The sequence below is a fragment of the Pogona vitticeps genome, chromosome 14 (genome assembly GCF_051106095.1).
Source record: "Pogona vitticeps strain Pit_001003342236 chromosome 14, PviZW2.1, whole genome shotgun sequence".
In the NCBI taxonomy this organism is placed as follows: domain Eukaryota; kingdom Metazoa; phylum Chordata; class Lepidosauria; order Squamata; family Agamidae; genus Pogona; species Pogona vitticeps.
In genome coordinates, this window is record NC_135796.1 from 19395650 (window position 1) to 19420718 (window position 25069).

Sequence of the window (25069 nt, forward strand, 5' to 3'; positions counted from 1 at the left end):
TGTCTGGTTCTGGAATTTGCTTGCTCGCCTTCCCTCTTTCCTGTCTTTGGGGGGCAAAAGGGCTCTCCCCCCCCGCCGCCGCCCCGCTTTGGCTGGAGATGCATCGGCCCAAGTGGCAACCTTTCTCCTTGGTCCTGGATTTCCACCTGTGCCCTTCACCCTCCTTGGCCCACGTGGAATAGGTGGGGATCTGTCCCGTCCTCACTGCAGCCTGGTGGGAGCCTCTGAGGTGCCCAAAGTGGGGGGGGGGCTTCCTGGAAACTGGAGGGGAGGTGTCTGTGATCACCCCTGGGGGTGTGGTGGAGGGACCCTCGGGGGCCCATCATGGGCGGTTTCTTGGGAGTCTTGAGTTGGCTGGTCTTAACCCGTCTCCTCCCTCTCAGGCAAGGATGGAAAGCCTCTTCCCAACACGGAAGGGTTCTCGGGGGGGGGGGGAGAACGCTGGCCACGGCCAACGGCAGATAGGCCTAGCCAAAATGCCGCCATGTTTCAAAGCCGCCCACAGGGATGCCCACCTGCGCTCCGGGATTAACATCGTTGGGAAGGTGACGAAGGGGGTGGCAGGAATCGAGGGTCCCGTTGAGAAACTTATGATTGAGCCACGCCCCCCTTTATTTATTCATTCATTTACGGATTGATTTTGAAGGAGGGGGGCTTCCTTAGGTCCGGGATGTCAAATCTGGCTTGCCATCAGGGAAACCTTCCTGGAACAGTAAGGTCAAGGGTGGAAGGAGGAAGAAGTCAAAAGGTGGGTTTTGACAGCCCTCCTGCCACCTAACTGCCAGGACGCGCCGGTGGACCATCAATGTGGGACTGGGGGAGGAAAGAGGCTCATGCACCGGACCGTCTGGGGCTGTTGCTCTTTGGAGAGGGGAAACGCCGCGGTCCACCCCACCCGGGTGGTTGGAGGGAGAGGTGGAACCGACGCCCTGCTGGCATTAACGTCAATGGGTGTCTCGTGGTCACGATGGGGCTGGTGGTGGTTGGGTTGGGTTGGGTTTGGTTTGCCCCTCTTGGGAGGGCGAACGGCGGGTCCATCCATCGGTGCTGGGGTTGGCTCTGAATTCATTCCGGTTGCGAGGATGCTCGGGTGAATCCCAGCCTCCCCTTCTCAAGGGAAAGGCGGTGGCGGGGGGGGAAGGGGACTGTTGTCCTTGACGGTGGACCAGCCCTCTTCCCACCGTGGCCAGAGGGTCCTTTCTCTCCCTTGTGGCTGATTCCGGTTAGCCCTAGGTCTCTGGGCTACTGTCTGAGCGCAGGAGCAGCCCAGGAAGCCGGGCGAGTGGCTCTGCGCGACGGGCAGAAATTACAGAAGGACTGGTTTACAAGCAGCGTCGCAATCACGCCTGTAATCTTGTTGGGATCAAGCCCCTGATGCGGTCGTGCAATGAGCTGGAGAGGCTTCCTGGAGTCACAGGCATTGTTCTTTAGTTACATTTTTGAAGTTCCTTTTCCAGGCCCTTTGGAGTCTTGTTTGGGATGGAGATTTTCGAGCTGCTCTCGGTGGGGTTTTTCAAGGGCAGGTCCTGCCCACGGCTGCATCACGCCCTTTTGGACAGGCTGAGGAAGGGCCGGAGGCAGGCAGGAACCACGACAAGACCGCCATGCCAGGAAAAGTGGGCGCTCATAGGAAAAGAGGAAGACCCAAGCATGAGATGGATTGGAAGAACGGATGGAGGTCCCCTCTTGTTTCTCTTTTTCTCTGGCTTCCAGACTCCCTTTTTCCAGGCCGAGACGCGTACAGCTTAATGACATGTCAAGCATGGGGGGAAATGATGGCGGTTCTTGCCCTGCAGAATCGGTCTGCTTCAAACGCAGTCATAATACAAATAATTTCCAGGGAAAGAGCACCTGACGAGGATGTTAAACACTGTTAGCGTGTATAACTGCCCGGCAGAGAGAAGAATGTAAAGTCTCTCACCTTTGATTGAACACTCACTTCCAAAATTAACCTCCAGATTTGTCTAAAAATAAATCTGCCGCTATGCGCGGCGGGCGCCAAGCGGCCTGCTTGCTGGCCGGCCGGCCACCTTTCCTCCTCCTTCGTTCAGGCCTGCCTTTAATCGGCCGGGAGGGTTTGCAGCTCTTTTAGAGAACTGGGTGGAGGAGTGGTTTGGGGTTCACAACAAGGGGATGTCTTAAGAAATGCAAACTGCCCGACTCGTTCCCCAGCCAGCATGCTGATACTGTACTTCTTCCGAGCTCCATTATTTGCCCCCTCTCCAGCTCAGAAGGGCCTTGTTCAGCAGCGCTCAGAGAGTCACCCTCTTCACGACATCCTCTGGTGGCAGTGAGTTCCACCGTTTAACAGTGAGCTGCATGAAGAAGTCCGTCCTTCCGACAGTCCCAGAGGTCCACCGTTCTGCTCCCAGCGGATGACCCTCCTTCGTGTCCTTTCTCCACACCTCGCTGGCTGGCTCCTGATTCCTGGGCTGACACAGCCCCCCACGTCTTGGTCGCTGGGAAATTAGAGCCGTTGTTCTATTAAAGGCTACTTAGTCCATTAATCATGAGTATTAGTTGATTGATTACTCTGTATTTGCATACGACTGGCTTTGAGGAAAGCAAACAGACCGTACATGTTATTGTCACGGCAAACGCCATCTTAGGAGAGCCGCTCCGTCCCAGATGTACGTACGTGAGAAAGTAAAGAAAAAATCCGTGGGGCTAAGCCAGTTGAGGGTAACCTGGCTTCCTGCTTCAGATCCCGAAAAAGTTCCCGAAAAAGTTTTATTTATTTTTTGTATTTGCATCCAAAATTGCCTTGGCCTCTGGTTGCTGTAATTAGAAGCCGGCTTGTTGTCTGTCTGCCTTCCTTCATGTGGCTTTCTGGCTTTGTTCTCCTGTGGGTTTGTTTTTTGTTTGTTTGTTTGTTTTTGGGGGGGAGGTGAAGGAACTCGACGAGGAGTTAAACCAAATAATAATGACAAGGATTGTGTTTGAGAGTTAGCTTGAGGGAGCTTTTAAATCCCAGCCAGGCTTCTTAAATGACCAAAAAAAAAAAAAAGGGAGAATATAAAAGTAGCCGGGGGGGGGGAAGGAAAATGCGTATGGTTTGGGGAAATGTGTTGCTCTTAATTAAACAATTACCTCTTTTCATTATAGGGACACTTATTGTCGGCATTTAAGATGAATGCCAGAGAATCACTCCATTTTTTTAAAAAGTGGATTATAGTTTCCTGTTCTACTTGCCTAATTTATATCCATTTTAGGAATAACGAACGCCGTGACTGACGAAGAGATGCATAGTGAGGCAGACGAGGGAATGGGTCTGGATCCTTCCCCTTCCAGGCACACGAGTTCCCTTCCGAGATTCTGCAGGGGTGACCGGGGCCCTCTGCATGTTTTGAAATGACACCTGTTATGTTGGGCGGAAGGGTGCAAGCTTTTGAGTTTCACAGCATTGTTCATGGGGCAGAATTCCTCCCACTTTTTTTTTTTTACTGCTCCGAGAGTCTCTCTCTCTCTCACTGTTCGGAAAGCGCGGATGGGGAGGAGATCATAACCGGCCCCTTCAGGCCTAGCTACAGGCAGTTTGTTTCAGAAACGGTCTGAGCACCATTTCCAATATCTCCTGTAGTGATCGGCTAAGAACACCCTCACCGTTTCGTCTCTGTAAGATGGCCGGGCAAGCCGACGAGGGCCAGGGCCTCTGTACGTCTCCCTGCTACGTTGTCATGAAATGGGTTTTTTTTAATAAATCTAGGGAAAAGACACTCTGCCTATGTTCAGAGACTTTCCATACCCCCCCCCCCAGTCCTGTTTTTAGGAATAAGTGTGGAGGCATAACAGAACCCTAGAGCAAACTGGAAACGTGCCCTTCACCTGTTGAACGTCTGCCCAGGCATCAGAAAAAGGCAGGGAAATTTTGTACTTGGCATGTTTTGGAGGCGAAGGAGCGCCAAGCCATCCTCGGGTAAGCACTGCTCTCTCGTGGTGCAATTTGGAAACTACACCCTGGCTCTGTGTGTGTGTGTGTGGTGTTTTTTTACAGGTCGTGCTGAATACTTTTGTGGGTGTCTGCTCCTTTTAAGAGGCAACCCCGTGTCATGCCCCCTTCTGAAAGTTTGATGTGAATGGATAGGGTGGAGTGATAAGTCATCTGGGTTAGGGTTTTTTTTAATCCTCCTGGATGCAGTGAATACAAAACGCTTAGCTCTGTGACACACTTTCTAACAACCTCTCGAATGGCATCCATCCTGCTAGGGACTGGAGGCTGCTGCTTATTCGGCGCTTGCCCGACCACCTCAACCGCTGTGCCTTTTGAGCCAGCCTTGGTTCGGATGGATTGTGTCCGATTCTTTTACAATTGTTTTCGTTTTCCAATTTTTCAGCCCATGACTGCTGTTTGTCAACCCATGGACTCTCATCTCCTCTCCTCTTCCTGGGCAAACGCTCCCTCCAGAGAACGCACAGAGGCCAAACTGGTTGGTCTGCTTTGGCTTTTATTGCTAAATAAATAATTAGATAAAATGTTGTGCAAAATTTTTTAAAAAACGACAACACACAAACATATTCTTTTAGGAGAGACGTCCACCGCCTTTTGGTGGACTGAATGAAGTGCTCCTGTTTTTCTCTCTGCAGATTTAGCCCCAAACTGGGGGATCGGCCGAACTGTCCAAAGAGCTCTCTGGGCAGACACACCGACCACCGCTTCTCACTTTAAAAAAAAAAACAAAACAGGCACCCATCGAGTGTCATAGCCTCGCCAGCACAGAGAACCTCCAAACGAAACAGAGCCTCGTTGCCCGTCTAAAGGCCTCCGTTTCTGAGCTGTACGGTTTCTGTGCATTTTTGCAGCTTTGTATCGGACACGTGATTTTGCATTCCGAGAATGTTTTCTGATCCTTGGTGTTTCTACAAAGGGAACTTTAGACCTCAAACGGACCGAGACGGGGTGGTGGGGGTGATGGATGGCTCTCTTGTCCGCTTTGAGTCCACTGAGACGAAATTCTGGTTTCGGCGGCCGCTCTGGAGGGAATCACAAAAGGGGCCTTTGTGGTCTTCTAGATGAAAGCGAGAGCGATATCCGTGCCTGAGCCACGTTCCGTGGCATCTCAAGGCTAGGTAGTGGGGCCGGGGGGGGTCAGAACTTGTGGGTCCCCCCTGAGAGTGCTTCTATATTATTCTGCCCTCGGGGGTTGGGGTGGGGGGCTTCCGCACTGGTTAGACGTGGGAGTCCTCCTTCCGCCACCCCGGTGGGTGGGAGAGCTTGCGTTCGTGGATGCCGACACCGTCCAGGGGGACCACGACCTCCTCGGGCTGCGAGTTCTTGTTCAGCTCCACCACACGTGGCACCACCGTGGACCAGCGATCTGTGCCAGGGAAGTCAAAGGGGTGGGGGAGAGAGAAAGCCTCAGGCAGTGCAGGATCCTGGCCTCTCGAGGTCAGAGGGCAGAGCCCAAAGACAGGAGAACTAGACCCCATTTTAGGGAGGTTGGAAGACTGAACTCGGATCAAGAAGTGAAAAAAGGAAGAAATAAAACCATTTATTTCAACGGAGGATTTGTTCTCCCAAATAAGCCGCTTGCTTCCCCACCCCCTTGGCCTTTTACCATCAATCCTGCCGCTGCTCCCCCCCCTTTTTGCCGCCCCTCACCTCTGCGCAGCCGGCCCACCGTGTGGGAGAAACCGTAGTACTGGTACGTGTCGTTCTTCCCGGGGTCTTCGTTGATAATGCCCAGGTTCTGGTTCCAGTGAGACCAGTTCACCTCATCCACCCTGAACAGAAGGGGGGAAAAAAATCACAGGTCAGGTAGGGGGGAAAAAAACAACCACCAAGAAGTCCTGCGGACCCAGAAGAAGAATAAAAAATCCAGAGAGAAAGGTATTGGCACTCTGGAACATTTTGGCCCCCTCGTTTTAAAAAGTAACTTTTCCAAAGTGAAGATCCGCCACGGGACGCAGCCCATCTCAGATCAGAACCCAATGTGGGGGCCTGCTCTGGGTTTAAACTTACTCCTTAGTAAGTTTGGAGAGCTTTCCTCCAGCGCAATCCTTGTCCACCTGTCCTGGCAGAAGCAGCAGCCTTTTGGCCGCCTTTCCCTTCTGCCGGTCTTCCGAGGGGCTCCTCTCCTTCAGCACGTCCAGCCTTCGGCGGCTGCGCTCAAGCAGCACAAACCCCCAAGGGCCCCGAGCTGGATTTACCTGAAGCACCACCTGCGGTCAGGTGTCCCGTCGAGAGATTTGCCCACGGTCACCATCTCCCCCGAGCGGACGGCTTTCCGGATGAACACGGGGAAGGCCCTCTCAAAGTCCAGGATGGTGGTGGCCCACTGGGGGGGGGAGGAAGAGAAGAGGGACACCGTGAAATCACACTTCGCAGGCGTCCACCTGTTCCAGGTGTTGTTGGGGACCTGACGGGTTGTGGGGCACAGTCTGTGCGGAGCTGACAGACCCCAGAGGCCAGACTCCTATCATTGATTGACATTTGTGTAAGGGAAACCGCCAAGACATCTCTAAATGCATCAAAAACAACAAGAGTCTTGTGGTATCCAGAAGGCTGCACCACCCGGGCTGTCTGTAAAGCCACTTCTGCCCAAGGAGGTGGGCAAAGCGCACCTGGTCCGTCGGGAAAAAGGACAGGAGGGTGCGAGCCAAGGGCGTCCGAAGGAGGAGGATGCTTCTCCTCGCCCTCGATCTCAAAGCTGCAAGCCTCCAGATGCCGTTCTCGCCCGCGGCAGAGTTCGCAGGGCGCAGGACGGTTTCTCACCTGAAGCTTCCAGATCTGTTTGCTCTCCTTGGACACTTGGCCCACCGTCTCCCCCATGAGGGCGATCAACATGTTGAGCAGGAGGACGAAGGTGAGGATGATGTAGGTGACCAGTAGGATGACAAAGACGCCAGGGTACTTGGCGTTCTCGATCATCTCCAGGTCGCCCATGCCGATGGTCAGCTTGAAGAGGTCCAGGAGGAAGGTGCTGAAGGTCCGGCTGTCGCGGCAGGAAGAGCTGGCGGGCGCCGTGCAGTTGGAGCGCTCCTCGTTGCAGCCTTCGGCGTTGGGGCACGGGTTCAGCAAGGACACCAGGGCTGCGGCACCGGGGGCAGAACCGGGGGTGGTCAAAGGCAACCCATGGAAAAGGTGATCCGGGAGGGTTATGCCCTCCTATGAACATCCCTCCCTCCAGGATCTCCACCCCACCCAAAGGACCGTGTTGTCCTCTTTGCAGACTGCCCCCCCCCCCAGACTCAGCATCCTTCTCACCTGACGCGTAGCCGATCATGAAAAGCACGTAGACAAGCAGGAAGCGGAAAAGGTCTTTGAACAAGATCTGCATGAGAGAGAGAGAAGAATCAGACCCTCCGAACCACCTTTGCAGATCACACCACAAATCCACGCGTGACAGTGCAACCCACCCACCCATTTCCCTTTTGGGTTGAATGAACCCCGCAAATCCGTTAATAGCAACGAGGTTGCTTGGGGGGGCTTGGATTGCATTTGTGCTTTTTTATTCTTGGGAGGCGACGCTTATACAGCACTCTAGCAGAAGCAATGTTTAGCCAGACTGGGCCAGAATATAAAGTTATACTTTTATAATATAAAGTATTATCCTAATGAACCCCTTCAGGGGAAAAACGGCTAGTTTAACGTCAAGCTATACATTACAGATAGCATATAATTAGAAGAGGAAATTCCTTAAGTGCTGAAAGCATCTGATTGCCTCCAGAGGAACTTTTCAGCGAGGGAAGTACAAACTCCAATGGCTCCACCAAGGTCTCTTTAAGGCGATGTCCCCAGGAGGCTGCTTGGCCCTCCGACTCAACCTCTTCCCCACTTTGCCCAGTGGGCGCCCAGAGGCCCTCTCCGCCCCCCCCCCTCACCTTCTGGATCATGATGCTGTATGTTCCCGTCAGCTTGAGGCCTCGGGTGAAGTAGAGGGCGTTCATCCAGCCCAGGACCAGGGCGAAAACCATCACGGCCAGGTAGGCCTCGATGCCGGCCAGGTACAGAGCCGCCGCGACCAGCACCAGGACCGAATAAATGAAGCTGGAGAAGAAGACAAGGCTGTGGATCAAAAAGGGCCAGAGAAAGGGCCGCCAGGTAGGAAGGGAGCTCAGCCCTCTCGACGGTCCCATCTTGTAGCTTTGCCCCTACTGGGTGGTGAGAAGATTTGGGCAGGGTGGAGGGAGGTGGCCGGAAGAGGCTTCTCCCCGTAGGTCCTGGGTGTGTGTGTGGCAAAGTGCCCGGGCACCTGAGGAGGGGGGGGCGTGGTGGCACCTTTGCCACACACCCCCCCCCAGGACCTACGGGGAGAAACTTCTTCCGGCTACCTCCATGTCATCACTTATTATTTCGCTTCTGACTTTGCTGCTTTTCATTCTGTCAGCCACCTTGGGTCCTTGCGGAGAAAGCTGGCCTATAAATATTGCAATTAACTCACTCACTAAATGGTTGGAAAAGTTTCCTTTAAGATCCGGTCACTCCAGAATCTGGAGCCAACCCTTTCCCAAGCCAGCCCGGGGTGCCCTCCTGAGTCTGGGGTGCCAGCTTCTATCTTCCCCGGTCGTTAGCTGTATTGGACCGGGGCTAATGGGAGATGTAGTCCAAAGTAACTCGTCGGCACCTCCATGGTTCAGTATTTCTCCGATAGCCACTTCTGAGGAAGCCCCTCCAAAGAGAGGCGCCCCATAATAGTCACACCCGAAACCTGGGAGTCTCGCAAGCAGACCCTGGCGAGTCGAGAACACCCAGCAGGCGAATAGCTGGGGAAGCCCCAGCGACGTGTCTTCAACTCCAGAACGTGAGCCAGATCATTTTTGGACCAGCTCTTTTTTTGGACTACAGGACCCAGAATTCCAAGCTCTGCTTGCCGCTGGAAAGGTTCACAGACCTGACCGCTGTTGGATAACCGCCCCCCCCCCAAAAGCAGGCACTCCCAGCGAACGGGCCCGGAAGAGGACCAATTGATTTCCTCTTTCTAGACGGGCTTACTCACTAGAGTAACTGAAAAGAGCCGTCGATGAAAAAGGAATTCACTCCCGGGCATTTCTTCATGAAGAGGTCTTTGAGCTGGGGAGGAAGCGAAGGAAGAGAGAAAGGGTTAGACCTGGAAAGGATGGGGCAGGCGACGGCCTCGGCCTCTTTTTTAAATCCTGAGAGCCACTTAGAGTTCCCTTATTAGAAGAAAGGCCGCCTCTAAATAGGGCAAGAAAATAACAATGAAAGACGGGGAAAACATTTTGCAGAGATGTGCGAGGGGAGTGAATGACGGAAACACACACACACACACACACACACAGAGCAAGGTCACGCTCAGCCCACACTTACGTTGGTGAAAAAGAAAAGGATCCCCGTGAAAAGGGTGGTGATCTCCCCGGCGAGGCGCAGGTAGTCGGTGGTGGTGATGTATGGATACGGAGGCTGGAAGGAAATCCAGAGAGAAGAGGCGGTGGATTGGCGGTCGCGCTTCAGAGGGCCACAGACTACAAACCCCATCGTCCCTCACCTCTGGCCATCCTGGCTGGGGCTGATGGGAATTGCCAGCCAGCCACCTCCAGAGGGCCAGGCAGATGAAGAGGGAGCGGGAACGTAGCATTTCATTGCATTTATCCCAACCCTCCCGATCTTTAGTCAACACCCTCGTCTAAGCTCTTTTAAACTGGAGGTGGGTTTTTACGTTGGGGTTTCATGCAAGGGGTGTTTTAAGGGTTCGATCGGTTTTGCGGTGTTCCAGCCTTCTAATGTTTTCGTGGGTTTTTCGTTTGCCCGTCTTTGTCTCTCACTGATTTTCATCTTGCCATGAGCCCTCTTTAAGACAAATGAACAATAGAAGCCGGGGAAAGAAATAATGAATTAACGAATCAAGCCTTCACCGAGGAAGGGGTGGGGTGGGGGGTCCTTTTTTCATTCTCTTTCCTTCCGGGCTTGTCTGGCCGTAAGACAAGCTATAAAAATAACAGATCAATAAGTTACAAGGCCCTTGTCCTTTACTGTTTCCAACAGGCGGAACATGGTAAAAGCACTGTGTAAAATCACAACAATAAATCCACTCGTTATTTGAGCGTTTGCAGCCTAGAGTGATCGATCGGCTGTGGCCTTTTTGGGGTGCTTTTGCTCTGCAACTTGTTCACAAAATTTCTACGGGAAGTTATGTGATTTTGTTTTTGCTCCTGCTCTGTCATGAACTGCTTTGAGCCCGTTGACTATAGAAAGGGAGTAGGGAAATAAAGCTGTTTTATTGGCTGGTTAGATCTCCCATCAAGTCCTAGCCTTCGAACTCAAGACCCAGGTGGGGGAAATTGAAATAACAGCCTTCTCTTGTGAAATGGTGGGATGTTGGAATTGAAATCTGAGAGCATTGATTTCACCCCCTCTGGTGTTCCCAAGTCTCACAGTTTCCCCCTTCCCCCTGGGGGGGGGGAGATGAATCTGCAGTACTCACGATGCCCTCCAGGGGGCGGTAGTAGGAGACCAGGGTAAAGATGATCATGGCGCAGAGGTAGGAGACCACGCTGATGTAGAAGGAGACGGCGCCAAACTTCCGCCACTTGTCACGCAACAGTTCGTTGATGGGTTCCACGGCCAACATCTCGTGGCGGTTCTGGATTCGAGGAGGGAGGATAGACAAGACACATGGAGCACAAGGCGAGGCACCAAAACGGCAGAGCCTTTGACTTGAGAAGGCAGGGAGCAGCGGACCCCCCATCCCAAGTTATCCACAGGGACTCCTCGAGTCTCCTTCATCCTGGGATGGGGTCCCCAGTTGCAAAAGGTTAGCCGTAAAGCTCATGCGTTGACGTGAATTCGAAAACGAATTTATAGCATCCATTGCTTTTCCCAGTTACAACTGGGCCCTGGGTTTTCAGCTCTTTCGGACAACAAACCTCACCGTTCTCTATTCTGGGGATTCCACCCGACCCACAGACGCTCCTCCAAACCCATAAAAAGAACATTGTTGGAAAATTAACAACTGTTTCAGAGCAAATTGTTTCTGAGCCTGCCTCCTGCTTCCCCCCCCCCCCCCCGTTTCGGGTCCTCCCTTACCTCGATTTTGCTGTTGTAAACCAGGATCTCCAGCACGGAGACGTCTTCCCCACAAGTGTCGAGGGAGGAGAGGTCGTAGAGGGAAGAGTAGACCGGCCCGTAGGCCCAATCCTTGAACTTGCGGGAAAGATGGCGGGCGTCCTCGTCCTTGATCTCCCGGCGGATGATGTGCTGGAAGATCTGGGGGCAGAAAACAGAATTCTGTGGCTGGTCTCCGAGGCTTCCCAGGCATTCAAGAAGGATGCTTTCCGTGCCCTGCCTGGAAAGGTCCAGGATCAAACCTGGAGCCTTCTACCTGTCGAGATGCTCTACCACTGAACGAGCAAACCAAGGTTCTAGTCCTCATGCTTCTAAATAAAGATTTCAGTTACATCTAGGAAACCAGGCTGGTGCTTTCGATTGAATCAGCCTATCTGCCTCATTAAGGGGGGGGGTGTCTACCTGCTCCCCTTCTAAGGATGTGTCAACGGGAGACAGCAACCGCTTTGACGGCTCAGGGGCAAGGAAGGAGCGGGTGAATCTTCGGTCCACGAGCCCAGAGTTGGCTTCCCCTCCTTCCCTCCCCCGTGCCACCCATCCATCCCACCCATCCATCGGCTCCTTCCATCCATCCACCTCACCCCAATCTTTCCGGTTTTGGCGGCCATCATGAGTGGGGAGAGTCCGTCGTTGTTGAGCAGAGCTTCCAGGTTGGTGTCTGGGAAGAGCTTGGCGCCCTTGATGAGCACCAGGTCGTACATCTTGGTGACGAACTTGGTGTTCTCCCGGGTGTTGTCGGCGATGGCCACCAGGGCGTGGAGCACCGTGTTGCCCCGCGAGTCCTGGCGCCGGAGGTCGGCCGGCTTGTGGGCATTCTCCGTCAGGTAGTGGACGATGTGGGGCTGGTTGGTGCAGGCGGCCAGGGAGAGAGGCAGCTCCCCTGCGAGGGGGGGGGGAGAGAGAGAGAGAGAGATGATTCCCAGGGCTTGCAAGACTTCCTTCACCCGGCTCTACCAAGGGAGGAAAACCCACAACTTTGCTGGCTGCGAATTGTGGGGCATTTCCTGATTTATGTTAGAATCTGACCCAGGGAGAGAAATCTTGTTTGCCCACCTCTCGGGTCAAACGCACCCAGAATTGCTACCCTGCTTCCGGTCTCCTCGAAACCCCCCTTTTTCTGCACAGCCTCTGGGCCAAACCCTTTCTCTCCAACCTCCCCCCCCCCCGGTTCCTCTCTTCCCCTTTTCTCTTTTCTCTGTCGGAGCTGAGACTGGAAGATCTTTGCGGCCAGGGACCACGTCCTTTTGCATATGGGGCTTGGCGCCTTGTCCGTGGCCAGCATGACATGTGCAAGACGGAGCCTCCTGTGCATGACAGACAGACGTGGCTTGCCACGGAGGCAGGGTGGCAGAGCCTAGGGGGCATTGGGGGGGGAACAGCCTCCCAGTCGGAGACCCTCCACTCCTGCTCACCAAAGTAGAAGTAGCCCCCTTCGTCCTTGGGTTGGAAGAAACGGCCACGAGCCTGGGCGTGGACGTCGGCCCCTTTTTCCACCAGCAACTCCACGTAGTGTTTACATCGGCGCTCAATAGCAATATGCAGAGCAGTCTGGCCTGGGAGGTGGGGGGTGAGCAAAAAAACAACAACAATCATCCTCACCACTCTTCATTTCTAACCCCGTGAAAGTGAGTATTCGCTCGGACTTGGGTGGCGGGCTTTCATTGGAGGCGCAAACTTTATCCATCAGGCTGCAAAGTAAGGCTGTCACAAAACAAAGCCCAGCAAAATGCAAGACAGGGGAGGGAGGGGAAGGCAGGCACTGTGACCAGCAGACACTTTTCATGGCTTGAAGGAGCACCACTTCTAAGTATGTGCCAAGCATCCTGTCTTGACAGAGCTAAAAGGAAACCTTTGGGTCATTGAGTCCAGCTTCAGGCAAGGAGGCCCCGTGGGGGGATTCGAACCCCCAAGGGAGAGCCCGCCAGTCGCCCTTTCCATCAGCGCTCCAGCCCGGCCCTCCTCTCCCAGGGTGACTCGTGGGCCTGAGCCGAGAGAGGCCTCCAGTCCTGGCCCAGCCCTTCTCCTACCTCGATAGTAGACGTCGCGGAAGGGAGAGTTGATGAACTCCCGGAGGTTGCCCGTCTTCTCCGCGATCTCCAGCAGCAGCGGGATGGTCTCGTTCTTGCTGTTGTGCAGGTTGAGGAGCGCCTTCGGGAGGCAGGTCTTGCCCGTCGAGGGTTCTGGGGGGCAAAGGAGGAGGAGGAGGAGGGTCAGAGGAAGGCCGGCAAGAACAGATGCCAGGTTGCCCGTGCTTAACGGGGTGAACCAAAAACCAGGAGGCGCGTCAATCGGTCGCTGGCAAAAAGCAGCTCGGCCGGACGTTTCCGGTGGGTTGTTTTTTTGTGCCCACCGGAGTCTTGGCTTGCCCTCCACCTTTTGCATCCTGTGCCATGGAGGTGTTCGGCTTTTTGTGCTTACAACTACGGTGTGTTTGTTTTCTAGAAACCTTCTGGTGAGCAGCCGCCTCGTTCGCCCATCCGTTCTACTCATCTGGTGTGTTTAGTTTTCATTCAAAGGATGTTCCTGAATTCAGGAGGCGCGCCGGTCCTCGGCTCCCGAAAACTGCTCTGGCCGCAGCTTCTCCGGCCAAAGTGCGCCCATCGTCCTCTGCCCAGCTCTGCCTCCCCTTGAGACCTCGCTGAGTTCTCATACAAATGGGGGTCCCCCTTTCTCCTCCCTTTTTGGGGGGGAGGGTTCCTCCTGTCTCCCCCTCTCCCTCGGCCCCAAATCCCACGCACCTCGAAACTCCTCGTCCGTCAGCCGCTTCTTGTGGGTCAGCAGGAATGGGAGGAGGCCGTCCAGGTCCTCCGTGAAGCCCCGAGAGACGATCTCGAAAAGGATGGGCCGGTTGAAGACCTTGAGGATGCGGGGTGGCTGGGGGGCAGGACCCTTGGCGCTGGGGCGTTTCTTCCTGGGGAGAAGGAAGAAGACCCATGAGAAAAAGGCAGCGTTGTCCCAGGAAAAGGGTGAATAAAACAGGGCACCCCAAAACTCACCCAGCATCGACACAAGCTGGTTAATATGGGGGGGGGGACATGAGTCAGGAAGGGCCTCACTAAACCCCCTCCCCCAATTCTGGCAGGAAGAAAACTCATAAAACCCAAGGAAATGATGTTCTTTCACAACGCTCAAAATCTGCCCCTCGGAGGCAGCGACCTCCCCCCTGCCTCGTGAACGACGGAGCATCCGTGTACGAAGTTTCCCCTCCTGGCTACGTCTGCGGGGCGGCTCTCCGGCCTTCCAGTCCCTGATGTGGGCAGGACGCCTTTGGCAAGTGGGTGCCCGTGGAGGAACTCTGCACAAGAGCAGAGGAACCCTTTATCACAAACGGCCACGTTCCAAGGCTTTCCAGCTGGGTGGGTGGGCGATCAAAATCTCCGGCTGATAACTTTATCCTAACGATGCCACTTTTTCATCCCACAAACGCAGAACGGGGGGGGGGGAGGGGGGCTGAGCCTGGCGTGGCCCCGGAGGCTCCAGCCTCTTTATCGGCCGCCTCCTGGTGCGGAGGGGCTGGCTTCTCCCCCCAACATACCTGGCAGGGACCCAACCTGGAGGAGGGAAGGGGTGGGAAGCCTCCCCCTCCCTCCCTCCCTCCCCTGCTGGCGTGACCGAGGTGCCTGTGGTGCCCACCCCTGGCGGAGGGAGTGGCTGGCCCTCCCCTGCCATGACGGAGGGGTGGAAAAGCTTCCTCAAGGGGGCCATTCATCCCCTGCTCTCCCTCCCCGCAAGCACAGCCAGCGGCACAGGGCGGGGGAAAAACCCCACAGAGCAGCCTTTCAGGCGGACACACTCTTAGGCCCCTCCAGAACAGCGTTGCTTCACCGGCGCGACGGGGCAGCCCCCCCTCCAGAGGGTTCCTGGCTGGCACACCCGTCACGGTGGCGGCAGCGCCCCTTGCCCGGTTCCCAGATGTGCCTGACCGTCTGGAGGTGAAAAACCTTCTTGCTATGCTCAAGAAGACCCTCTCGGTCACCCCACTGCACGTGGCGAGGCCCAGCGGCTGGGGGTGCCGGTGGACGACCCTCCGAGGCCGACGAGGGTCTCGTGGCCCCTGAAAGCCCTGCATCGTCACGGATCTCCAGCCCATCGTGGCTTCTGCTCGAGGACTCTTGAAGCAGGCTTCAGGGGTCACACAAGACTCTCCATGGCAGACAAAACCAAGGGTTTTTATGGTGTCACAGGATGCTTTGAGAAACGGGCCTGCCATACTCACTCCAGGACTTTCTTCCGCCGCCACTTGTTGTCGCTCGGGTGGTGGCGGTAGGTGCCGTAGTCGAAGAGGGAGTCCATGGGGGCTTTCTTGGGTCCCGGCACCACCGAGGACTCGTAGATGGTGGACTCCAGCAGGTCCATCGGGTTGGGGACGCCCTTGCGGAAGGCCCCGTGGAACTTCATCCGCAGGTTTTGCTTGCCGTCCCCCGAACCCGGCAGGCTCTTGGCTGCGTCCGGCGCGGCCGGGCCGTCTTCGTTCTCGAAAAGGTTGGCCAGCGAGGAGAGAGGGAAGGCGTCGTTCTGGGGGCTGCCATCATCGCTGGGGATCTCCGCGGTCTCGCCCGGGCTGGGGAGCGGCGAATCCTCGGGCTCTCCCATGGCGACTGTAGCGAGGGGTGAGGGGGCTCGTGCGCTATCTGCCAGAAGTAAGAGGAACCTAATGTCAGGGTGTTGTAACAGAGCTCTGAAGCTTCTAGTAGGTGAGCTGAATCCCTCTTGATTCAGAGCGGAGAGGGGCTGCCTTTGTGCTCACTCTAGATCTACAGGTAGATTGGTACTCTCTGGCTTCCTTCTTCTCTCATGGCAATAGAATCTGTCACTTCCTGCTTCTCCTCCTGACTCAAGAAATGGGGATTAGAAAAACTGCATGCATAGAAGCCGACTCTAGGGACGTCTCCAAGTTTAGGGTTCTTTACCCCGCCCATGTTACCCATAAGTGGATTTCTTTAAAGGCAATAAAAAGTAAGGTGCTTCCCCCCCACACACACACACACCACTTTTGCCTAATACCAGGGCGACAACTTCTCCTCAAGAGTCCCAAGCTGCACACAAGGCCTCCACACCCTGGAAGATTAAAGATCGTACTCCTGACAAGAAAAAAGTGAAGTGATGCCAGGGAGGAGGAGGCATCATCGCTAAATCCTGGAGAGAGCCGGGGTGTTCAATTTATCAAGATCTGTGACTCTTCAGAGGAGGAGAGGTTTCCTTTGGGCGCTGCTGTCGGTCAGCGGAGGCGTCTGCCAAGGCTCTGCAGGATTCCTGAGCTCCAGGAATGAACCTCCTTCTCTTCCCCCCCCTCAAAAAAAAGAGCTAGGTTTCAACCACCCCCCACCTCTGCGCTCGGGCTCAAAAGAGCTGAGATGAGGGCTCTGGACGAAGGAACGGACAGGCAGCACATCCTCGTCCAGCCAAATGCTCTCCAGGTGATGATAGGGGATTTTTTTGGGGGGGGGGAGAGGACCAGGAGGGGAGGCGCTGCCTGACATTCCTCAGGTCTCTGCCCTTCCCCTTGGCCAGCCTCCCATCACACACACACATACACACTGGCTGCTTTCCTTGCCTCCCAACGGCTGCACAGAGGGCCTTTGAGCAGGGACGGTGTGTGTGGCTGGACAGCGGCTCGCCCACGCCCAGATGAGGTGGCTTCGGGCAGGAACGCCACCCGCGGCCCCGGGAACAAGGAGGGCTTTGACCGCCCTGCAGCACACCAGCCAGGCCCCATCCGACACCCCCCCCCCATCCCAAGTCTCCCTCAGGAATTTGGGCGCGGAGGGCAGACAAGACAGTCGGCCTTCTCCCAAAGCACCGCGGGGCCTGTTGAAGTCCCACCAGGTTCCACCGCCAGGTGGCTCTGGGCAACGTGGTCAGGAGACTGGTGGGGTTCCTCCAGATGTTTCTGGACTGCCACTCCCACGATCCTTCAGCCCTGGCTAGGGATGATGGGGAGTAGCCGTCCGACAAACTTGAGCCCCAACGACTTCTAGAAGCCCACACGTGGCTCACCCCTCCTGCACGGGACGACCATGTCCCATTCCTTGGTTGGACTACAACACCCAGAATCCCCACTGCAGCCAGGCGGGGAGTTCCAGTGAAACACAGGAGATTCCCAAGCTCAGATCCTGAGAGAGAAACCCAATATTTTTCTGGGCTGCCAACTTAGGGAAACACACACACATACACCCTGCTCCCATGTCAAACAAATCAGAAAACTCTGTTGAGAAGGTTTAAGATTTCTTGGGAACATGGAGGGCTTCCTCCCGCCTTGACCCCCCCCCCGAGGGTCAGCTGAAACGAGACCACAGGAAAAGTTCCTCCTTTCGTTTCCTATTCCCTGCCAGCACAGCAAACGGCCCCTTGGAGATGCTACTAAGTGGGGGGGGGGGGGAGGCATTTTCCCAGGATCCAAGACCTTTCTGGGTTTCAGGAAGGCATGGGTGTTTGGGGGGGGGAGGACAGGGGGGGACAGAGAAAACCTAGCCATTTTCCACGTGCCGACCTCCGTGTCCGACAAGGCCCGGCGTGGGCTAGGCTCATCCAGGCACCGGGCCGGCTTTGGGACCTCTCATTGCCAAGCATGTCATTACAAGAAAGCAATAGCAGTAGCGGCTAAGTTGAATCTAATCCACGTCCCTCCCTCTCCGTCAGCGGTTCCCAGCCTTGGGTCGCCAGATGTTCTTGGACTACAGCTCCCAAAAGCCTTCGCCGCTAGCTGTGCTGGCCGGGATTTCTGGGAGTCGTAGTCCAACAACCTCTGGGGACCCAAGGTTGGAGGACCACCGGTCTCAGTGAATGGCAGCCTCCCGTTTGTGCTCACCCAGGGCTTGGTGGCCGACTGCCCTGTCCAAATAAATGTTTGTATTGTTTCGGATTCCAAAGCCCAGAATCCCCGGCTGGCTGGCAGATTGGAAGGGTTCTAGGTTGGAAAAGGAGGCTTCGCTCCTGTCCAACCTGCCAGACAGACGGGATATAAAAACATGTAATGAGGAGGCATGTCATGATTCGTGGCGAGGCCAACGAAGGAACTCTACCCGGTCGTAACACAAAGCCAGGCTTGTTAGTGAGCGGGCTGCGCGTTGGCCACTGGCCCGTGCCACCCACTGGCCACCTTTCAGTTTGCCTTCCAGAAACACCTGGCAAAGTGACTCATTTCCTTTCCCACCACAGGGTTGGCCCGACATGGCTAAGACAAGGCCGGACAAGGTCGCCTTTCGAGGCCAGGAAGAGCTTCTGAGCTTCCTCTTCCTCCTCCTCCTCGGTGGTCAGGAATCGGGAGGAAAACGGCCACTCGAAGGATAAGGTTTTCTGCCAGCGCCAGGAAAAGCCCAGGCAGGCTCTCAACTCGCCCTGAGGAGGCAAAGCAGGGCCGAACAAGAGGCTGCAACATAACAGGAAACCGTCTGTTGGCACCTCCAAGACTCTCTAAGGCGGCAACCCAAATCTGGACGTGGGCCCTGCCCGCTGCTTTTGGGCCAGCCCGAGAGGTTTGGAGGCTCTGGATGGAACAGCACCCATGGGTGACAGCCAAGTTGACAGCATGCAGGAAACAAAATGTGTTTGAGGATTCTTTTCCCCGGAGAACCCCAGCACAAAACTGTTGTTGCCATCATGCTCATCTCCTAATTTTTTTTTGGGGGGGGGAGAAATCAAGATTGCATGGCCCCCCACCCTGCCCATTTCAAAGCCGGACAGACTTGCAGGCGAGATATTTCTCATCACGCACGTTGCACAGAGGGGCTCAGCCGGTTGTGGTCGGAGCCAAAGAGGGAGGCTTCGCTCGAAGCAAAGATGCATGTCGGTCTGGACCGTTTTCTTATCAGCGGTGTATTTCCCCCTACAGAAACGGGACCCACTTAACCCAGGCCTGGGTGGGCAGGCGGCTGGTCGCTTGGCATGTTATTAATTCCGCTGCAGCTCAACCCCACAATCTCGAAACCCCAAGAGCCGCCCTGAAGGCAGGCCAGGCTTAAAATATCCCGAGGCGGCCTCTCCGAGGGCTCCCTCCGCCTCTGATGTGGTCTCCCGTCCGGGACACGTTCAGGGCCTCCACCCAAGCAAAGAGACCGAATCAAGGGAGTTGTCTGAAAGCTGGGCCGTTTCTGCCCTGGGGCCGTTAATTCCCTCACTGCTTTCTATCGCGCCATGAGGTGGAGGCTTGGTTACAAAAATCAGATTAGCCGCTTGCCGTGGTTACAGTAAGGTCCCCGTGGAGCGTTGCGGGATTCTGCGGTGAGGACCCTTACAGGACAACCTCCCGTCGGTCTCCCAAACAAGCATAACTGCTCAAGAGCCAGCATTTGGACAAGATATTTCCCCCTTTTTCCTCCAAATCCCGAAATTCCCCAGCCAATTGGGGAGATTTCGGGACTTGTAGTCAAAACAGGAAACACCTTCCCTAAACTTTGCTCAGACCCCATCAATCCTGCCCTACGATAGCAACTACTCAGAGTCTGAGCAGAATCTGGCTTTCTGAAGAGCGGGGCTTGGTCTGTAAAGAAAGACACAGCACATAATATTTCAGATGCTTCTGGGTTTTCCAGAAGCATCTCTAGCCTGCAATAGACTTTCAAATCTGTTCCAATTCCTCCCCTAAATGTAGTTATTTTAGGAAGCCTCTAATTCAGAATGTGGGGAAGTGTCCTTGGAAGACACACGGACTCTATGAACTATCTTGTTCTGCTCTAAGTATTTCATTTGCTAGTCCTCGCCTCCTTCTTTTATTTTTATTTATTCGTATCAGAGTGTTGCACAATTTAAAATGATGGACGTAGAAGAAACATAGGTAGTCCAATTTGCAGAGCAATAGCAGGCTCTCGCGAAACGCCGCACGCCACAGCAAACCACGAGTGGGCAGAACGTGGAATGAACGCTCGGCCCAGAAACGAGAAGAAGAGGGCCACCAGCTCAAGGCTGGAGAAACTGAATAGGGAACACCTCCGCGGGAAACCTCTAGAACATCTGGGCACCGCTGGGCAGACAAAGCACAGGAAACTATCCACAAAGAGATGAAACAAGGGCTCCTGTGAGGGGCTCCGGGGTCTATTCACTTCCTTTATTCTGAACTTCCCCATCTGGTGCTCACCCCCGGGAGTTTTTCACCACCGCTCCCATCATCCCCAGCCCGTATCGCCTGGCCCACTCGTTCCACTAAATACCCGTTTCGTGGAAGCTGGTTTCGTGAGTGGTTTGCAAGGCTCTGTGCTCCTTCTTTTCAACTTCCCCGTGTTTTCACTTCAAAAGACACAAAAAGCCCCAAGAAAAACGAAAGGAGAAACAAGCCCCAACGTTTTGTAAATAATTTAGCAACTTTGTAAAAGAAATCATTTCCTCCGCCCATCCCCTTTTTCACACACAAATCCTACTTTTCTACAGGAAGTGAGAAGGGTTTCTTACCCGGCTGGTGCCGTGCTTTCAGGCCGCTTTGCATTTGATGGTTTTAATACGATAATGCTAACGATAAAGAGTTGTTTAACTGTGCCTTAATATCAATACTTGCTCTCTTTTTAATTGCATCATTATTTGCTTTTTTTTTTTTTTAAGATGATTAGTATGTGCCACCTGGAATCCCAGTCTTGGGAGAAAGACAGGACATGAATGAATTGTATTTTTAAAATGACGTCTGAAAAGTGGCATGCCCAAGGGCCTTACCCAAACCTGTGGCAGAGGAGAATCTCAGCCCCTGGTCTCCCAGCCGTTACCTCATTCCCCGTCCTGAGGTCAGGCCAGAGAAGGGAGAGACACCCACCCAACCAGATCCCGGGTTTTCGCCCTCGTGTCCTCACCAGATGGTCTCTGCCCAGCCCTTCACACCCAGGGAGGGAAAAGGAGGTCAGAAACTGGCGAGGTGACGTCAGAGGGGCGACGGGCAGACTCACCCAGGCCAGGCCTTGCTTCTTCGCTTCTCCCGGCCGCCCAACTGACCATCCTCCTGTTTTCTTAAAAGCGTTTGTAGAATTTCACAGGTCCGGGGATTAAAGCGGCTGGCTTGGCAACCGGCACACGGCAGCCCGGCCAGTTTTTTCCACACAGAGGCGGCCTCTGTTCTCCAGGCGCGGGACGGCGGCGGGAGAGAGAGCGAGAGCGAAACCAGGTGACGGCCGAGGAGCCTCGGATCTGCTTGGCAGGGGCTTCCTCGTTTGCCAGGCGGCCCTGCCGGGGCCGTAGAGAAGCCACGGGGGCAAAAAACAAAATATTATTCATTCATAGACGAGAGGCCCTCAGAGGAGGGCCACCTCTGCTTCCCTGCGTGAGGAACTCTCCTTCCTTCCCTCCAATCTGCCTCTGCTAGAGCCATACGGGGCAAATTTCCCACTATATCTCTTCGTTAACCCTGATTGTATGAATGCATCACATCCAACAAGGAGATGCAGTTGAACAATCCGTTGCAACTCTGTAAGAGTTCCTGCCCTCTGTGCAATTCCTTCCAGTCAGAATATTTAAAAGGGGGCCGGGCGGTAGATTTGGGTCAGAGCAAATACACTCTTCGCCTCACACTTTCCTGACGGGTCTAAGGGAAACTAGGGTGTTAGTTGTGGCACACGCCTTCTACCCTTAATCCTGGCACAGCCATCTCGTGGGGAAGGATAGGATCCCGCACTCGGGACCTGAAGAATTGGAAGCCGCAGTCTTTCCAGCAATTTAAGATCCAGATACAAATAGGCGGATGGTTCTCGTCTACCATTCCATGATTTTTGGTGAAGCTCTCCAAACCCCCGAGTGTTATGTGCAGAGTGTTGTTATGCCTTTCTCCCTGGTTTGTTTCACCCACAGCCCCCCAAAAGCATCTCCTTTTCTGACTACAGCTCCCAGAATCCTCCTCCCGCACGGCCGTTATCCAAACTGGCCGGAGGATTATGGGACCTGTGGTTTCCAAACCCATCCCCCAGCGTTTCCAAGGCCTGACTTTTTAGAGGCCACAAGGCTCCTGTACACAGAGAGATTATCTCCACAAAAGCAGGCAATAAAACCGACGATGCCAGAACCAGCCCTTCCTGGAGTTACAGGGGAGCGAGCGGCTGCCTCCTCCATCCTGCGCCAGGAGGAATGGCTTTAGAGCCATGGAATGATTGGCGGGAAAGGGCCACTGAGTAAACGAAGAAATGCAAAAAGAAAAGAAAAGCAACAAGCCAAACGGCCTCTTACCCAACGGCCTGGGAACGGACGACACGACCCAGGGAGGCAGACGGCTTAATCCTTGTCCAAAGCCCGAGGAATGCCATAAAACGCCATCTTGCGAATTCCAGGTGGCCAGACGCCCGCCACCAAGCCCTTTCCCGAGCCACCCCTGTGGACCTCAAAGAGGCCCGTTTCCCCCCCCCCCCACGCCATGCCCCGTGCCAAACCCAGACCAAGGGGACTCGGAGGCTCATCTTGGCAGCTTTGGATTGGCTCCCTGGATTTTGCACCTCTGCCCCTTCCTCTCAGCCTCAGTTCCCCTTCTGTAAAATGGGAACACCCACCCCTTGCCGCTCATGACTGCGCTCGGTGAGTTGTCGAGACATCAGAAGTGGGTGCGGAGACGGGTACGACAAGAGGACCGAATCCTTTCCTCTGGCAGATTTGTCACCCCAGTGCCTGTCCCCTCCTGTCCCAGACACCCGGGATAGCTCTGTTCCTCCCTGTTGTCTCACCACAACAGTTCTGCAGGGTAGGCCAGGCTGACGACGGGCGGGTGGCCCAAGGTGGCCCCTTTGCTTAGGGCGAAGGACCAACTGAGGAGAGAAGGGGGGCCCTCCTGATAGAGTGGGCTATGCAACCCTCGAAAAACCTCCGTCCAGACAGAGATGCTCGGCAACACCAATGATTTCTGGTAGGCAAAACGTTTGGCTTCCTCCTTGAGATCCACCCACCCACCCACCCACCTCGGTTCTTCAGCCACTGTAGGAAGCCTGCTTGCCCCCTTCTGCCCAGGCTGCTCCTGGCCCCCTGGACAGACCCCACAGAGTCTCTTCTCCTCCGCACCTTTGGCCCCCTTGGGCTTACCTTAACGTCCGGAGCGTGGCCCCCATCCACCACGGGGGTCAAAAGGGACGCTTCCAAGCCGTCTGTTTCCCTGGGTTGGAAGAACTCATTCCTCAAGGCAGAAGGTGGGTGCCCAGGTGCCCCACTCCTTCGCTTCCACAAGTCCTGCTAATTTTTCCGGAGAAACAGTATTCCTCAGCACACGACGACGCCAGGGAGCCAGGAGGGGTTTGGGGTGGGTTGGGGGTGGAGGACAGCTGATGGCCGGTGGAAAGGCAGGGAGAGAGGCTTGCTCCCAGATCTTTTCGGAAGGGGTCGGTTCCAGCTCCCCCTGTCCGTGGAAGACACGCTGCTTTGCAGGGAGCAGATGATAACTCCACCTGAAAGAAAGGCACCAAACCAAGCCCAGGTCACTGGTGGAAACTTTCCAAACCACTCCATGGAGGTGTGGGGGTAACGGGAACGGCTGCCCCCTCCCTCTGCCTCGACACCACCCAAGGGAAAGGAGCCATCCCCTCCGAAAATGTCCGGACAGCCACCCTGTGGCGAGAAACCCTGCACATTTTTGTGGGCTGCCCGTTTGATGAGCCATTTTCGCTTCCAGCGCCGCCTTCGGTGACGGGGGGGGGGGGGGGGGGGGGGAACGACAAGCCGGGATCCCTTACTTGTGGCACAAATAAAAATCCAGAAACGGTCTCCTGGTGTGTCTTTTCTTTTGATCCTCCTGACAGATTAAGAGGCCAACAGAACCCTTCGCATCTTTGGGTCAGAACAAAGCTGGGCTCGGTTGGTTGTTGTTTTTTTTAAAAGGAAATTCCAGACCTCTGAATTTTTCAGGTTTCTGACATCTCTTGTGAAAGCTGCTTTTCAGAAACCTTGACCATGGCAGCTGGCCGGGACCTCCTGGAAGTCCTGACCCCTCCAAAAAAAAGTAACTTTTGCCACACTCCGATCCACTCTTTATATCCATAAAGCCAGCGAAAAAGACCTTCAGCCCAGAAGGCGTCTATGGGCTCTCAGCATGGATCCTCCAAGGGTAAGGTACACTGCTCCTGGAGATGGAGGTTTAATTTTTTTCCACGACGGGGGAGCCAAGCGCCACCTCTGGATCCCGGCGGAGGCGGGAGGGTGCGTCTCTGGGAGCGCGCGGGGTGGCCTCTGAGCGCCTAGCAGAGAGGGCAAACTCTCTTCCCCCCCCCCCATCGCCCGACGTCCCGTCCCATCTCCACCATGGTTTAAAGGGGCCCGATCCACCACCGCGGGGCCCCAGCGTTGGAGAAGTCCCGGCTCCTCCGCCTTCTAAGCGGGAAGCTCCCGGGACTTGCCCCCTCCTGGCCCAGCAGTTCCTTCCCGGCCCCGATCCGGACCCCTTACCTGGCTGGGGGAATCGCAGCCCGCCAGCTGCTCCGGAGACGCCGCCGCCGCCGCGTCTGTCCTTCCCTCCTCCTCCTCCCTCTCGGGCCCCGCTGACCTTCCGCCCTCCGCCCCTCCAGCGCCGCCCACCTCGCGAGGAGGACCCCGGAGAGGCCGCCTCCCCAGAGGGCATCGCCGGACGCCGGGGTCCCTGCCAGCCCGCCGCCTCCCCTTGACTCGCGAGGAGGCCACAAGCACGTGGCCCGCTCCCCCCCCTTATTTTTTTTTACTCCGCCTGGAAGCCTTACGCGCCGGGAAGGGTCCGATCCGAGGAGGCGAAGCGTGCCGAGAGGCTGGCGGCCGCCTTCGGCACTGCCTACTCGGGAGTAGAGGTCTCCCGGCCCCGGGGCTCCTCCGCAAGGGGCGCAGGCGGGAGGGAGGCCACCTGGCCCAGGTGCGCCCGGGTCCTGCTCCGGAGGCCCGGCCCCCTCCCCGGCCCCGCCCGGCCCCCCCCGCACCGGCTGAGCCCCCGCCCCGGGAAAAAAACCTCCCTCCTTTCCGGGAACGGGGCTGCCAACCCGCAACAGAAAAGTTCCTGCCTGCAGGCAGCGGGAGGGGTGTGTGTGTGGGGGGGCCCTCTCCTCACCAGCCCGGCTCAGCTCTTGCAAACCCAAGCCTGTGGTTTCCTTGATGGAGTTGATCCCTCTCCGGCTCGGCTTTCCTCATTCCCTACGGCCCTTC

General features: G+C 55.5%; 1 protein-coding gene across 3 annotated transcripts; it reads right to left on the reverse strand.

Annotated features, from left to right (window-relative positions):
• Nucleotides 1-4428: 4428 nt before the first annotated feature.
• TRPV4 (transient receptor potential cation channel subfamily V member 4) lies at nt 4429-24425 on the reverse strand. Of its 3 annotated transcripts, none has more exons than XM_072983556.2 (17): nt 24350-24425; nt 22997-23355; nt 15240-15654; nt 13762-13934; nt 13051-13203; nt 12436-12576; nt 11605-11903; nt 10985-11164; nt 10383-10541; nt 9269-9361; nt 8937-9010; nt 7822-7987; nt 7205-7271; nt 6713-7029; nt 6148-6275; nt 5600-5721; nt 4429-5315 (listed from the first exon to the last, which is right to left on the reverse strand). In XM_072983556.2, the coding sequence occupies exons 3-17, from the start codon at nt 15614-15616 to the stop codon at nt 5167-5169; spliced, it is 2598 nt and encodes an 865-aa protein (XP_072839657.2). In that variant the 5' UTR covers nt 15617-15654; nt 22997-23355; nt 24350-24425; the 3' UTR covers nt 4429-5166. The 3 variants fall into 3 exon arrangements, with proteins under 3 accessions (XP_072839657.2, XP_072839656.2, XP_078237954.1); XM_072983555.2 differs by lacking the exons at nt 22997-23355; nt 24350-24425 and adding an exon at nt 20890-21121 and having other exon boundaries at nt 4429-4971; nt 5164-5315; XM_078381828.1 differs by lacking the exon at nt 24350-24425 and having other exon boundaries at nt 22997-23362.
• Between the last annotated feature and the right edge of the window lie 644 nt (nt 24426-25069).